The 15000-nt window shown below is 47.8% G+C and overlaps 1 protein-coding gene across 3 annotated transcripts in view; it reads left to right on the forward strand.

Annotated features, from left to right (window-relative positions):
* Window positions 1–15000, forward strand: part of ehmt2 (euchromatic histone-lysine N-methyltransferase 2) — a 30519-nt gene that overhangs the window by 12236 nt on the left and 3283 nt on the right. For 2 of the 3 annotated variants that reach the window (XM_053236703.1, XM_053236704.1), the window contains exons 12-26: window positions 1444–1587; window positions 1679–1983; window positions 2117–2362; window positions 2917–2999; window positions 3656–3762; window positions 4614–4736; window positions 7006–7134; window positions 8278–8382; window positions 8481–8635; window positions 11684–11851; window positions 13010–13154; window positions 13347–13424; window positions 13643–13758; window positions 13930–14016; window positions 14108–14186. In XM_053236703.1, coding sequence (XP_053092678.1) covers window positions 1444–1587; window positions 1679–1983; window positions 2117–2362; window positions 2917–2999; window positions 3656–3762; window positions 4614–4736; window positions 7006–7134; window positions 8278–8382; window positions 8481–8635; window positions 11684–11851; window positions 13010–13154; window positions 13347–13424; window positions 13643–13758; window positions 13930–14016; window positions 14108–14186 — 2070 coding nt within the window. The remainder of the gene's footprint in view (window positions 1–1443; window positions 1588–1678; window positions 1984–2116; window positions 2363–2916; window positions 3000–3655; window positions 3763–4613; window positions 4737–7005; window positions 7135–8277; window positions 8383–8480; window positions 8636–11683; window positions 11852–13009; window positions 13155–13346; window positions 13425–13642; window positions 13759–13929; window positions 14017–14107; window positions 14187–15000) is intronic. The other variant, XM_053236705.1, reaches the window with a different exon arrangement.

Consider the following 15000-nt stretch of genomic DNA (forward strand, 5'->3'; position numbering starts at 1 on the left):
ACGGAGACACAGACACAGAAGGAGACGGAGACACAGACACAGAAGGAGACGGAGACACAGACACAGAAGGAGACACAGAAGGAGAGACAGAAGGAGACACAGACACAGAAGGAGAGACAGAAGGAGACAGACACAGAAGGAGACACAGATACAGAAGGAGACACAGATACAGAAGGAGACACAGACACAGAAGGAGACACAGACACAGAAGGAGACACAGACACAGACACAGAAGGAGACACAGATACAGAAGGAGACACAGACACAGAAGGAGACACAGACACAGAAGGAGACACAGATACAGAAGGAGACACAGATACAGACACAGATACAGACACAGAAGGAGACACAGAAGGAGACACAGAAGGAGACACAGAAGGAGACACAGACGGAGACACAGACACAGAAGGAGACACAGACACAGAAGGAGACACAGATACCGACACAGAAGGAGACACAGATACAGACACAGATACAGACACAGATACAGACACAGAAGGAGACACAGAAGGAGACACAGAAGGAGACACAGAAGGAGACACAGACACAGAAGGAGACACAGAAGGAGACACAGAAGGAGACACAGATACAGAAGGAGACACAGAAGGAGACACAGATACAGACACAGATACAGACACAGAAGGAGACACAGACGGAGACACAGACGGACCTGGCTGCCAGGAGAAGACCGGCTGTGCCCCCACTGCAAACATGAAGTGGAAACAGAACTGCACTTTTTAACAACATGCCCTAACTACACACAAATTAGGGAAATATTTTTCCCACCTTCACAACCCATGAAAATGATTTCAGTCTGATGCCCAACAAGAAAAAACTCCCACTACCACAGCTGCTAGGAGAAACATCAGAAAGAGAGAGAGACAGAGAGGGAGTGAGAGAGAGACAGAGAGAAAGACAGAGAGGGAGTGAGAGAGAGAGAAAGACCGAGAGGGAGTATGTGAGAGAGAGAGAAAGACAGAGAGAGAGAGAGAGAGGGAGTGAGAGAGAGAGAGAGACACAGAGAGAGGGAGTGAGAGAGAGAGAAAGACCGAGAGGGAGTATGTGAGAGAGAGAGAGAGAGAGAGAGAGAGAGAGAGAGAGAGAGAGGGAGTGAGAGAGAGAGAGACACAGAGAGAGGGAGTATGTGAGAGAGAGAGAGAGAAAGACAGAGAGAGCTTTGGCAATACAAATGTTAATATTTATCATGTCAATAAAGCAACCTTTTGACTTTGACTTGAGAGAGAGAAAGAAAGAGAGAGTGAGTAATGTGGGTTCTGTTATTCACACATGGTACCAGTAATGTGGGTTCTGTTATTCACACATGGTACCAGTAATGTGGGTTCTGTTCCTCACACAAGATGCCAGTAATATAAAGTGTCTTTTGCGCACAGTAATGTGGTGTGTATTAATGAGAAGCCCCGCCCCAATCCCTGTGTTTCTCAGCTTGTGGGCTGTACCAACTCCATCGTAAAGGGGGAGACAATGCGTCCGTCCAGCCGCGTCTCTCTCATGGTGCTGTGTGAGACTCATCGCTCTCATATGGTGAAACATCACTGCTGCCCGGGCTGTGGCTACTTCTGCCTGTCTGTAAGACACACACACACACACACACACACACACACACACACACACACTTGTTCACGCTGTAAATGCTTTAACAATGTGTACGATGTCCTAGGGAACCTTTCTGGAGTGTTGTCCGGATGTCCGTATTGCTCATCGTTTCCACCGCGGCTGTGTGTCTGTGCTGGGCGGTGGGCGGAGCCGGGGAAGCTCGGTGGGCGTCGGCTTGCTTTTCTGCCCCCACTGTGGCGAGGACGCCTCTGAGGCACAGGAGGTCACCATACCTCCGTCGTCGTTGTCGTCATCAGGGGCAGCCGTTGTCACGGCTACTGCCTCCTCCACCACTCCGCTTCTCCCTTCTGCGCTGGCAGCAACGAACACGGTGCTTAGCAACGAGAGGAGGACCGGGGATCCAATCAGGTAAGAGGATAAGATCAGGAGGTGTTACGGTTAAATACGCTTCTTATCATTCATCATCATGTTTATTCGCAGGTTTATTCATGTATCATTTCTCAGTAACGTCTCTTTCTTTCTCTCTTTCGTTCTCCATCAGTGCGAGGATGCACTGGCGTGGTGAGTTCAGGAAAGGGGTGGTGCCTCAGTCCGCACCCCCCAACGCTGCCACAGCTTCAGGAGTGGGTGGAGTCGAGGATGTGGTTGCCCTGGGCGAGGGGGGTGTGGACAGTGTTGGCCCCTCCCTCGTCCTCCCGAACGGAAAGCCGGTGTGTCCTGGCGCGCTTCCTGCTGGAGACTGCAGGGCGGCACTGCAGAGAGCCATTCTCAATCAGGAGACTGAGAGGTAATGATGCCTCTCTCACACACACACACACACACACACACACACACACTGAAACACACACACACACACACACACACACACTGAAACACACACACACAGACACACACACACACTGAAACACACAGACACACACAGAAACACACACTGAAACATACACACACACACACACACACTGAAACACACACACACACAGACACACACACACACTGAAACACACACACACAGACACACACTGAAACACACACATTGAAACACACACATTGAAACACACACTAAAACACACACACAGAAACACACACTGAAACACACACACACACTGAAACACACACTGAAACACACAGAAACTAAAACACACTAAAACACACACTGAAACACACACACTAAAACACACACTGAAACACACACACACACTAAAACACACACTGAAACACACAGAAACTAAAACACACACACACACACTGAAAGACACAGAGAATGTAAGTGTTTTTAATTATGTAAGTAATGTATGTATGTATGCATCTTTTTAATTCATTCTCGGTGTTCTGATTGATCAGGAAGAAGAAGTTGCGGTTCCACCCACGTCAGCTCTATCCGGCGGCCAAGCAGGGCGAAGTCCAGAGGGTTCTGCTCATGCTCAGTATGTACAACACCTGCCCAATCAGCTCTCTCCATTAAAAACCATCCCCACCAATCAGCTCTCTCCATTTAATAATGCCTCCACCAATCAGCTCTCTCCATTTAATAATGCCTCCACCAATCAGCTCTCTCCATTTAAAACCATCCCCACCAATCAGCTCTCTCCATTTAATAATGCCTCCTCCAATCAGCTCTCCCTTTAAAACTGCCCCCACCAATCAGCTCTCTCCATTTAATAATGCCTCCACCAATCAGCTCTCTCCATTTAATAATGCCTCCACCAATCAGCTCTCTCCATTTAAAACCATCCCCACCAATCAGCTCTCTCCATTTAATAATGCCTCCTCCAATCAGCTCTCTCCATTTAATAATGCCTCCTCCAATCAGCTCTCTCCCTTTAAAACTGCCCCCACCAATCAGCTCTCTCCATTTAATAACGCCTCCTCCAATCAGCTGTCTCCATTTAATAATGCCTCCTCCAATCAGCTCTCTCCCTTTAAAACTGCCCCCACCAATCAGCTGTCTTCTTTATACCATAACCAATTAATCTGATTTCTCTCTGTCTCTCTCTCTGTCTGTCTGTCTCTCTCTCTGTCTCTCTCTCTCTGTCTCTCTCTCTGTCTCTCTCTCTCTCTCTCTCTCTCTCTCTCTCTGTAGTGGAGGGTTTAGACCCAGCGTATCAGTCAGACTCTCAGAACCGGCGCTCTGCTCTTCACGCTGCGGCTCAGCGCGGCCTGCTAGAGATCTGTTACCTGCTCATACAGGTACCACAACGGACTTCTGGGAGTTTCTCCACTCAGACAGGGAATATTCTGGGAATTTATCCAGTCACTAATGAGAATTCTGGGAGTTGAGCCACTCATTCAGAGCAATTCAGGCAGTTCAGCCACTTGCAGATGGGAATTCTGATAGTTTATCCACTTGTGCTGGGAATTCTGGGCATTTAGCCACTCATTAAGAGGAATTTAGGCAGGTTAGCCACTCACAAATGGGAAATCCTGGAGTTAACAACTTGTGCATGGGAATTCTGTACATTTACACAATCCTGCATGGGAATTCTGGGAATCTGGCCACTTGCACAGGGGAATTGTGAAGGTTTATGCACTCATACAGCGGAATTGTGGGAGTTTAAGCACTTGTGCAGGGAATTCATAAAGTTTATGGACATTTACAGTGGAATTCTGGAAATTTTTCCACTTGTAATGGGAGAAATTTGGGGGGTTGGGAAGCTCTCCATTTGGGAACCACTCATTCAGAGGAAATTGGGCAGTTTTTCCACTCATGCCGGGGCATTCTGGGAGTTTAGCACCAGTGTAAGGGAATTCTGGGAGTTTAGCACCAGTGTAAGGGAATTCTAGCACCAGTGTAAGGGAATTCTGGGAGTTTAGCCCTGTTGTAAGGGAATTCTGGGAGTTTATGTGCTTGTGCTGGGGAATTTCGGAGCCACTCACACTTTGGAATTCTGGAAGTTTATGTAGTCCTGCAGAGGAATTCTGGGAATTTAGCCACTTACACAGGAGAAGATGTAATTTCTGTTAATAATACATGGCATGTTTGTGGTGTGTGTGTGTGTGTGTGTGTGTGTGTGTGTGTGTGTGTGTGTGTGTGTTTTTAGGCAGGCGCTAAAGTGGACGCCCAGGATAAGAGTCAGAGGACCCCACTGCAGGAGGCCATCATTAACAATCAGGTGGAGGTGACGAGGTATCTCATACAGAGCGGAGCGTGTGTTTACCACGTCGTGAGTACACACACACACACACACACACACACACACACACACACACTGTTTTAGCTTGTTCATTCAGTGACACTAATGAGACCAATGTATTTTTTTATTAAGATTAAATTATTAAAATTAAATTATTATTCTTTATTTGTAATCAAAGTCCATTTTTGTGATGAATTTGCACGCTGTTATTAATTCTGTTTTATGGTTTTTAATATAGTTCTTGCTTTGCCTTGTTTTTAGAACATGCAGTAACGCACAGTGAGCTGCAGCTTATATAGGTGGAACCTGCTGTGTTTATAACTGTAATGAACACTATCTAATATATTCTAAATAAAATATTTTAAATATATAGGAGGCAAAATTTAGAATAGAGATTTAATGAGGAAATAAAAAGTAAACTCTCTCACACAAAGACTCAGTCTGATAATATATGTTTACTTGTGCACTACAAATCATCTTGCACTATGCGCTGCTTCCCCTAAAATACCTCTTTTGCACAATTCCATTTACAGTATCTATGTAAAGTTTTGTATAGTTTTTGTAAAGTTTTGTAAAGTATGTATAGTCACCTAAATTGTTTCTTATACTTCTATGTTTATATTTATGTTTAATTTGTATGTAGCACCGTGGTCCTGCGAGACACGACATTTCGTTCAACTGTATGTCCACACATGTAGCAGAATGACAATAAAGCTCAACTTGAACTTGAACTTGAACTAAATAGGTAGTGGTAGGCGGGGTTAGGGTGGGGGTTATGGTGGTAGGCGGGGTTAGGGTGGGTGAGTGGGTGGTGGTAGGCGGGGTTTGGGTGGATGAGTGGGTGGTGGTAGGCGGGGTTAGGGTGGGTGAGTGGGTGGTGGTAGGCGGGGTTAGGGTGGATGAGTAGGTGGTGGTAGGCGGGGTTAGGGTGGGGGGTTATGGTGGTAGGCGGGGTTAGGGTGGGGGTTATGGTGGTAGGCGGGGTTAGGGTGGATGAGTGGGTGGTGGCAGGCGGGGTTAGGGTGGATGAGTGGGTGGTGGTAGGTGGGGTTAGGGTTGGGGGTTATGGTGGTAGGCAGGGTTAGGGTGGGGGTTATGGTGGTAGGCGGGGTTAGGGTGGGTGAGTGGGTGGTGGTAGGCGGGGATAGGGTGGGGGTTATGGTGGTAGGCGGGGTTAGGGTGGGTGAGTGGGAGGGTGGTGGTAGGCGGGGTTAGGGGTGGGGGGTTATGGTGGTAGGCGGGGTTAGGGGTGGGGGGTTATGGTGGTAGGCGGGGTTAGGGTGGGTGAGTGGGTGGTGGTAGGCGGGGTTATGGTGGGTGGGTGAGTGGGTGGGGTTAGGGTGGGTGAGTGGGTGGTGGTAGATGGGGAGTGGGTGGTGGTAGGTGGGGTTAGGGTTGGGGGTTATGGTAGTAGGCGGGGTTAGGGTGGATGAGTGGGTGGTGGTAGGCGGGGTTAGGGTGGATGAGTGGGTGGTGGTAGGCGGGGTTAGGGTGGATGAGTGGGTGGTGGTAGGCGGGGTTATGGTGGGTGGGGGTTATGGTGGTAGGCGGGGTTAGGGTGGATGAGTGGGTGGTGGTAGGCGGGGTTAGGGTGGATGAGTGGGTGGTGGTAGGCGGGGTTAGGGTGGGGGTTATGGTGGTAGGCGGGGTTAGGGTGGATGAGTGGGTGGTGGTAGGCAGGGTTAGGGTGGATGAGTGGGTGGTGGTAGGCGGGGTTTGGGTGGATGAGTGGGTGGTGGTAGGTGGGGTTTGGGTGGATGAGTGGGTGGTGGTAGGCAGGGTTAGGGTGGATGAGTGGGTGGTGGTAGGTGGGGTTTGGGTGGATGAGTGGGTGGTGGTAGGCAGGGTTAGGGTGGATGAGTGGGTGGTGGTAGGCGGGGTTTGGGTGGATGAGTGGGTGGTGGTAGGTGGGGTTTGGGTGGATGAGTGGGTGGTGGTAGGTGGGGTTAGGGTGGATGAGTGGGTGGTGGTAGGCGGGGTTTGGGTGGATGAGTGGGTGGTGGTAGGCAGGGTTTGGGTGGATGAGTGGGTGGTGGTAGGTGGGGTTTGGGTGGATGAGTGGGTGGTGGTAGGCGGGGTTAGGGTTCTCTCTCTCTCTCTGTATCTCTCTGTACAGACTTTGGGAACAAGTCAGAAAATAACTACAGAAATAAATAAATAGAAACAAATGTACATACATTCAACAATACAGTCACAAAGAAACACTAGTGATGAGACTTATAGAGCCCTAATAATAACCCGAATAAAATAAACTCTCTCTCTCTCTCTCTCTCTCTCTCTCCCTCTGTCTCTCTATCAGGAGGAGGACGGCTCCACGGGTCTCCATCACGCTGCTAAACTGGGGAATCTGGAGATCGTCACGCTGCTGCTCAACACGGGACAGGTGGACATTAACGCTCAGGTGAGGCTGAACTGCGTGTTGAGGAAGGTGAGCAGTTCATCCTGCAGGGGCTTTATTCACATTACAGTGAATGTTTTGAGGGTTCGCATGTGCTGGGGTGTGTGTAGTGTGCGTGTGTGTGGGTGTGTGTGTAGTGTGTAGTGTGTGTGTGTGTGTGTGTGTGTGTGTAGTGTGTGTGTGTGTAGTGTGAGTAGTGTGTGGTGAGTAGTGTGTGTGTGTGTGTGTGTGTGTGTGTGGTGGAGGAGTTTTCATGCTGTCTGTTGTGATGGAGTGTTTTCAGAGGAGTGGTCTTGATTTTTATGTGAAATAAAAACAAGGCCTTCATACTGTCTGTCCATCTCTCTGTCTCTCCATCTGTCTCTCCATCTGTCTCTCCATCTGTCTCTCCATCTCTCTGTCTCTCCATCTGTCTCTCCATCTTTCTGTCTCTCCATCTGTCTCTCCTTCTGTCTCTCCATCTGTCTCTCCTTCTGTCTCTCCATCTGTCTCTCCATCTGTCTCTCCATCTTTCTGTCTCTCCATCTGTCTCTCCATCTGTCTCTCCATCTGTCTGCATCTCTCTGTCTCTCCATCTTTCTGTCTGTCTCTCCATCTGTCTCTCCATCTTTCTGTCTGTCTCTCCATCTGTCTCTCCGTCTGTCTGCATCTCTCTGTCTCTCCATCTTTCTGTCTGTCTCTCCATCTGTCTCTCCATCTGTCTCTCCATCTCTCTGCATCTCTCTGTCTCTCCATCTTTCTGTCTGTCTCTCCATCTGTCTCTCCATCTTTCTGTCTGTCTCTCCATCTGTCTCTCCTTCTGTCTCTCCATCTGTCTGCATCTCTCTGTCTCTCCATCTTTCTGTCTGTCTCTCCATCTGTCTCTCCATCTTTCTGTCTGTCTCTCCATCTGTCTCTCCATCTGTCTGCATCTCTCTGTCTCTCCATCTGTCTCTCCTTCTGTCTCTCCATCTGTCTCTCCATCTCTCTGTCTCTCCATCTTTCTGTCTGTCTCTCCATCTGTCTCTCCATCTCTCTGTCTCTCCATCTGTCTCTCCATCTCTCTGTCTCTCTGTCTCTCCATCTTTCTGTCTGTCTCTCCATCTTTCTGTCTGTCTCTCCATCTTTCTGTTTGTCTGTCTGTCTGTCTCTCTCTCTCTCTCCGTCTCTTCATCTCTCTGTCTCTCTCTGTAGGACAGTGGTGGTTGGACTCCTATAATCTGGGCTGCTGAACATAAACACACTGATGTGATCAGAGCGCTGCTGAACCGAGGAGCCGACGTCACGCTGAAGGACAAGGTCTCACACACACACTTCATACACACACACTTCATACAAACCAGGACCACAGACATGGACATAAACGTGTGTGTGTGTGTGTGTGTGTGTGTGTGTAGGAGATGAACGTGTGTGCGCACTGGGCATCGTTCGCTGGCAGTGCTGAGATCGCCGAGCTCGTCCTGAATGCCGGGTGTCCTCTGACCTCCGTCAACCTGCACGGGGACACGCCACTGCACATCGCCGCCCGCGAGGGACACATCCACTGCGTCACGTCCGTCTGTCCTTCATACTGTCTCTCTGTCCATCCATCCATCTGTCCTTCATACTGTCTCTCTGTCCATCCATCCATCTGTCCTTCATACTGTCTCTCTGTCCATCCATCTGTTCTTCATACTGTCTCTCTGTCCATCTATCTGTTCTTCATACTGTCTCTCTCTGTCCATCCATCCATCTGTCCTTCATACTGTCTCTCTGTCCATCCATCTGTTCTTCATACTGTCTCTCTCTGTCCATCCATCCATCTGTCCTTCATACTGTCTCTCTGTCCATCCATCTGTTCTTCATACTGTCTCTCTCTGTCCATCCATCCATCTGTCCTTCATACTGTCTCTCTCTGTCCATCCATCTGTCCTTCATACTGTCTCTCTCTGTCCATCCATCCATCTGTCCTTCATACTGTCTCTCTCTGTCCATCCATCCGTCTGTCCTTCATACTGTCTCTCTCTGTCCATCCATCTGTCCTTCATACTGTCTCTCTGTCCATCCATCCATCTGTCCTTCATACTGTCTCTCTGTTCCATCCATCTGTCCTTCATACTGTCTCTCTGTCCATCCATCCATCTGTCCTTCATACTGTCTCTCTGTCCATCCATCTGTTCTTCATACTGTCTCTCTCTGTCCATCCATCCATCTGTCCTTCATACTGTCTCTCTGTTCCATCCATCCATCTGTCCTTCATACTGTCTCTCTCTGTCCATCCATCCATCTGTCCTTCATACTGTCTCTCTCTGTCCATTCGTCCATCTGTCCTTCATACTGTCTCTCTGTCCATCCATCCATCTGTCCTTCATACTGTCTCTCTGTTCCATCCATCCATCTGTCCTTCATACTGTCTCTCTCTGTCCATCCATCCGTTTGTCCTTCATACTGTCTCTCTCTGTCCATCCGTCCATCTGTCCTTCATACTGTCTCTCTGTCCATCCATCCGTCTGTCCTTCATACTGTCTCTCTCTGTCCATCCATCCATCTGTTCTTCATACTGTCTCTCTGTCCATCCATCCATCTGTCCTTCATACTGTCTCTCTGTCCATCCATCCGTCTGTCCTTCATACTGTCTCTCTCTGTTCCATCCATCTGTCCTTCATACTGTCTCTCTGTTCCATCCATCTGTCCTTCATACTGTCTCTCTGTCCATCCATCCATCTGTCCTTCATACTGTCTCTCTGTTCCATCCATCTGTCCTTCATACTGTCTCTCTGTTCCATCCATCTGTCCTTCATACTGTCTCTCTGTCCATCCATCCGTCTGTCCTTCATACTGTCTCTCTGTTCCATCCGTCTGTGCTTCATACTGTCTCTCTGTCCATCCATCCATCTGTTCTTCATACTGTCTCTCTGTCCATCCATCTGTCCTTCATACTGTCTCTCTCTGTCCATCCATCCGTCTGTCCTTCATACTGTCTCTCTGTCCATCCATCTGTCCTTCATACTGTCTCTCTGTTCCATCCATCTGTCCTTCATACTGTCTCTCTCAGTCCATCCATCCATCTGTCCTTCATACCGTCTCTCTGTTCCATCCGTCTGTCCTTCATACTGTCTTGCTGTCCATCCATCTGTCTGTCCTTCATACCGTCTCTCTGTCCATCCATCTGTCTGTCCTTCATACTGTCTCTCTGTCCATCCGTCTGTCCTTCATACCATCTCTCAGTCCATCCATCCGTCTGTCCTTCATAACATCTCTCAGTCCATCCATCCGTCTGTCCTTCATACTGTCTCTCTGTCCATCCGTCTGTCCTTCATACCATCTCTCAGTCCATCCATCTGTCTGTCCTTCATAACATCTCTCAGTCCATCCATCCGTCTGTCCTTCATACTGTCTCTTTGTCCATCCATCTGTCCTTCATACCATCTCTCAGTCCATCCATCCATCTGTCCTTCATACTGTCTCTCTCTGTCCATCCATCCATCTGTCCTTCATACTGTCTCTCTCTGTCCATCCATCCATCTGTCCTTCATACTGTCTCTCTGTCCATCCATCTGTCCTTCATACTGTCTCTCTGTCCATCCATCCATCTGTCCTTCATACTGTCTCTCTGTTCCATCCGTCTGTCCTTCATACCATCTCTCAGTCCATCCATCCATCTGTCCTTCATACCGTCTCTCTGTCCATCCATCTGTCTGTCCTTCATACCGTCTCTGTCCATCCATCCGTCTGTCCTTCATACTGTCTCTGTCCATCCATCCGTCTGTCCTTCATACTGTCTCTCTGTCCATCCGTCTGTCCTTCATACCATCTCTCAGTCCATCCATCCGTCTGTCCTTCATAACATCTCTCAGTCCATCCATCCGTCTGTCCTTCATACTGTCTCTTTGTCCATCCATCTGTCCTTCATACCATCTCTCAGTCCATCCATCCATCTGTCCTTCATACTGTCTCTCTCTGTCCATCCATCCGTCTGTCCTTCATACTGTCTCTCTCTGTCCATCCATCCATCTGTCCTTCATACTGTCTCTCTGTCCATCCATCTGTCCTTCATACTGTCTCTCTGTCCATCCATCCATCTGTCCTTCATACTGTCTCTCTGTTCCATCCGTCTGTCCTTCATACCATCTCTCAGTCCATCCATCCATCTGTCCTTCATACCGTCTCTCTGTCCATCCATCTGTCTGTCCTTCATACCGTCTCTGTCCATCCATCCATCTGTCCTTCATACCGTCTCTCTGTCCATCCATCCGTCTGTCCTTCATACTGTCTCTCTGTCCATCCGTCTGTCCTTCATACCGTCTCTCTCTGTCTGTCTTTCATTCTCTCTGTTTGTCCATCTATCTGTCCTTCACCCTGTCTGTCTTTCAGTCTGTCCTTCATACTGTCTGTCTCTGTCTCTCTCTGTATAACTGTCTGTCTGCCTTTCTTTCCATTTTCTGCCCTTCTTCCTTCCATCTGCCTTTCTTTCTTTCATTCTTTCATCATTTTCTGACTTTTTCTTTTTTAACCTTCTTCATTTTTAACCTTTCTTCCCTTCTTTTCTTTTCTTTTTTAATCTTTCTTTTGTCTTTGTTCAAGTCTATATGAATTAAAATTGTGTCTCTCTCTCCTCCAGGCTGTTCCTGTCCAGAGGGGCGGATATTGATGTTGTGAATAAAGAAGGGGACACGCCCCTCTCCTTGGCACGACCTGATTCGCCGGTGTGGGTAGCGCTCCAGATAAACAGGAAGTTGCGGAGAGGAATAGCCAATCGGATTGTGCGGACAGAGAGGATCATCTGCAGGTCTGAGTCCCATCCATTTCAGCCTCTCCATGGGCTGTGTCCTAAATCACATCCAATGGTACTAAACAGTGCCGCACTGTTATGTCATAATGCCTGTGTGGTACTCTGGCAGTTTGTCTGTTCAGAAACAAGAACCTGCCAAAACAGGAACAGAACCTGGGGTTCTACTTCATTCCCGACTGACACCAACAAGACCACTGTTAAGCCCAAGGTGAAAGAAAAGCTCAGAAGTGGATCTCCTTGGTATTGGAACTGGTACCCTTAAAAACTGCATTCGTTTAGTATTGGAACTGGATCCGTTTGGTACTGGAACTGGATCTGTTTGGTACTGGAACTGGTTCCATTTGGTGCTGGAACTTGATCTGTTTGGTACTGCATCAATTTAAATTGAAATTACATTAAATTTTGGAGCTGGAGCTGTATAGTACCTTAACTGAGCCTTCTGGTACTGGAACCAGGTTAAAAGTTCTTGGAACTAAAACATTTGGTATTGAAGCTGGATCTTTTGCTATTGGAACTTAAACTTTGGTACTAAGACTGTAATTTTGGTACAGGAACAGGAACCTTTTAAGTTGCTAGTGAAACATTGGGTTTAAACATTGGATCTGAAAATGTTGGTACTGTAATGGGAACCTTTAGTACCGGTACTGGGTAATTTAGTGTTGAAACTGGAGACTTATGGATGGACTTTAACATTGATAATGGAACCTTTAATTTTGGATCTGGAAATGTTTCTAGTGCTGAATCCTTTGCTATTGGTACCTTGTGGTACTGGGACTAACCTTTGCTATTGGAACTAGATCTATTTGGTATTGGAACTGAATATTTTGGTAGGGGAATTGGATCCTTTGGTACTGAAACTGGATTTTTTGGTGTTTCAACTGGATCCTCTGCAATTGAGAGTCAGTCTTGTAAACAAAGCCGTTTGTGTTGGAACTGGACCCTTTGTTATTTGAGCTGGAACCTTTGGTACTGGTACTGGGTCCTTTAGTTTTAGGACTTTTAGGAGTACTGGGCGCAGATTCTTTGGCCTTTGGTGTTATAACTTGGATTGGAAGCCTTTGTACTTGAACTGGAATCTGTTCTTGTGTAAAACATGATATAAATATAAAGATATATAAAGTGTGTGTATGTGTGTGTGTGTGTGTATACGTGCAGTGACGTGGCGCAGGGTTATGAGAACGTGCCGATCCCGTGTGTTAACGGTGTGGATGATGAAGACTGTCCGTCAGATTACAAATACATCGCCGAGAACTGCGAGACCTCCGCCATGAACATCGACCGCAACATCACACACCTGCAGGTAGATGCACACACACGCACACACACACACACACACACACACTTAGTGCTCCGATAACTAGCTAACATACACACCTAATGTTGGTTCTAAGATGATGGTAGTGATGAGTAGATTGTGGTTGTTACGGTAACATTATATTTTGAAAGTTTTGACTCTGTGTGTGTGTGTGTGTGTGTGTGTGTGTGTGTGTAGCACTGTAACTGTACTGATGACTGCTCCTCCAGTAACTGCTTGTGTGGACAACTCAGCATCCGCTGCTGGTATGACAAGGTAAGAGACAGTGTGTGTGTGTGTGTGTGTTAATTACTGTGTGTGTGTGAAACAAGCCCTGGGACATATGTGTGTTTGTATGTATGCATTAATTTGTGTATATGTTTGCAAGTGTGTATGTATGTGAGCGAGTGTGTGAGAGTAATGTGTTAATTAGTGTGTGTGTGTATGTGTGTGTGTGTGTGTGTGTGTGTGTGTGTGTGCGCATTTGCTGACAGGATCAGCGTCTGCTGCAGGAGTTTAATAAGATCGAGCCTCCTCTGATCTTTGAGTGTAACCTCGCCTGCTCCTGCCACAAGACCTGCAAGAACAGAGTGGTACAGGCCGGAATCAAGTGAGCCAATCACATCGCACCACGCCCTGTGACATCACTGACCCTGTGATGTCAGAGAACATTTGAACACTGATGCATATATCTCAGTGTTCTGTTTGAACCTGCTGTGTATCTGTTTAATAGTGTGTGTGTGTGTGTGTGTGTGTGTGTGTGTGTGTGTGTGTGTGTAAGGGTGCGTTTACAGCTGTACCGCACTGAGAAGATGGGGTGGGGAGTCAGAGCTCTTCAGGACATTCCTCAGGGGAGCTTCATCTGCGAGTCAGTGCTCCTTCTTTCTTTCTTTGTTTTATTTTTTTAATTCTGTCTTTGAACTCTGTGTGTGTGTGTGTGTGTGTGTGTGTGTGTGTAGGTATGTTGGGGAACTGATCTCTGATGCAGAAGCAGATGTGAGGGAAGACGATTCATATCTGTTTGATCTAGACAATAAGGTAAATGTTTAATCAGGCTGCTATGACTCATTCGTTAGAGCCCCTTCGTCTCGTTCGTTAGAGCCCCTTCGTCTCGTTCGTTAGAGCTCTTTTGTCTCGTTCGTTAGAGCCCCTTCGTCTCGTTCGTTAGAGCCCCTTCGTCTCGTTTGTTAGAGCCCTTTCCTCTCGTTCGTTAGAGCCCCTTCGTCTCGTTCATTAGAGCTCTTTTGTCTCGTTCGTTAGAGCCCCTTCGTCTCGTTCGTTAGAGCTCTTTTGTCTCGTTCGTTAGAGCCCCTTCGTCTCGTTCGATAGAGCTCTTTCGTCTCATTTGTTAGAGCCCTTTCCTCTCGTTCGTTAGAGCCCCTTCGTCTCGTTCGTTAGAGCTCTTTTGTCTCGTTCGTTAGAGCCCTTTCGTCTCGTTCGTTAGAGCCCCTTCGTCTCGTTCGTTAGAGCTCTTTTGTCTCGTTCGTTAGAGCCCCTTCGTCTCGTTCGTTAGAGTCCCTTCGTCTCGTTCGTTAGAGTCCCTTCGTCTCGTTCGTTAGAGCCCCTTCGTCTCGTTCGTTAGAGCTCCTTTGTCTCGTTTGATAGAGCCCCTTCGTCTCGTTCGTTAGAGCTCTTTTGTCTCGTTCGTTAGAGCCCCTTCGTCTCGTTCGTTAGAGCTCTTTTGTCTCGTTTGTTAGAGCCCTTTCGTCTCGTTCGTTAGAGCCCCTTCGTCTCGTTCGTTAGAGTCCCTTCGTCTCGTTCGTTAGAGCTCTTTTGTCTCGTTCGTTAGAGCCCCTTCGTCTCGTTCGTTAGAGTCCCTTCGTCTTGTTCGTTAGAGCCCCTTCGTCTCGTT

This window comes from Pangasianodon hypophthalmus, chromosome 9, assembly GCF_027358585.1.
Source record: "Pangasianodon hypophthalmus isolate fPanHyp1 chromosome 9, fPanHyp1.pri, whole genome shotgun sequence".
Lineage (NCBI taxonomy): Eukaryota > Metazoa > Chordata > Actinopteri > Siluriformes > Pangasiidae > Pangasianodon > Pangasianodon hypophthalmus.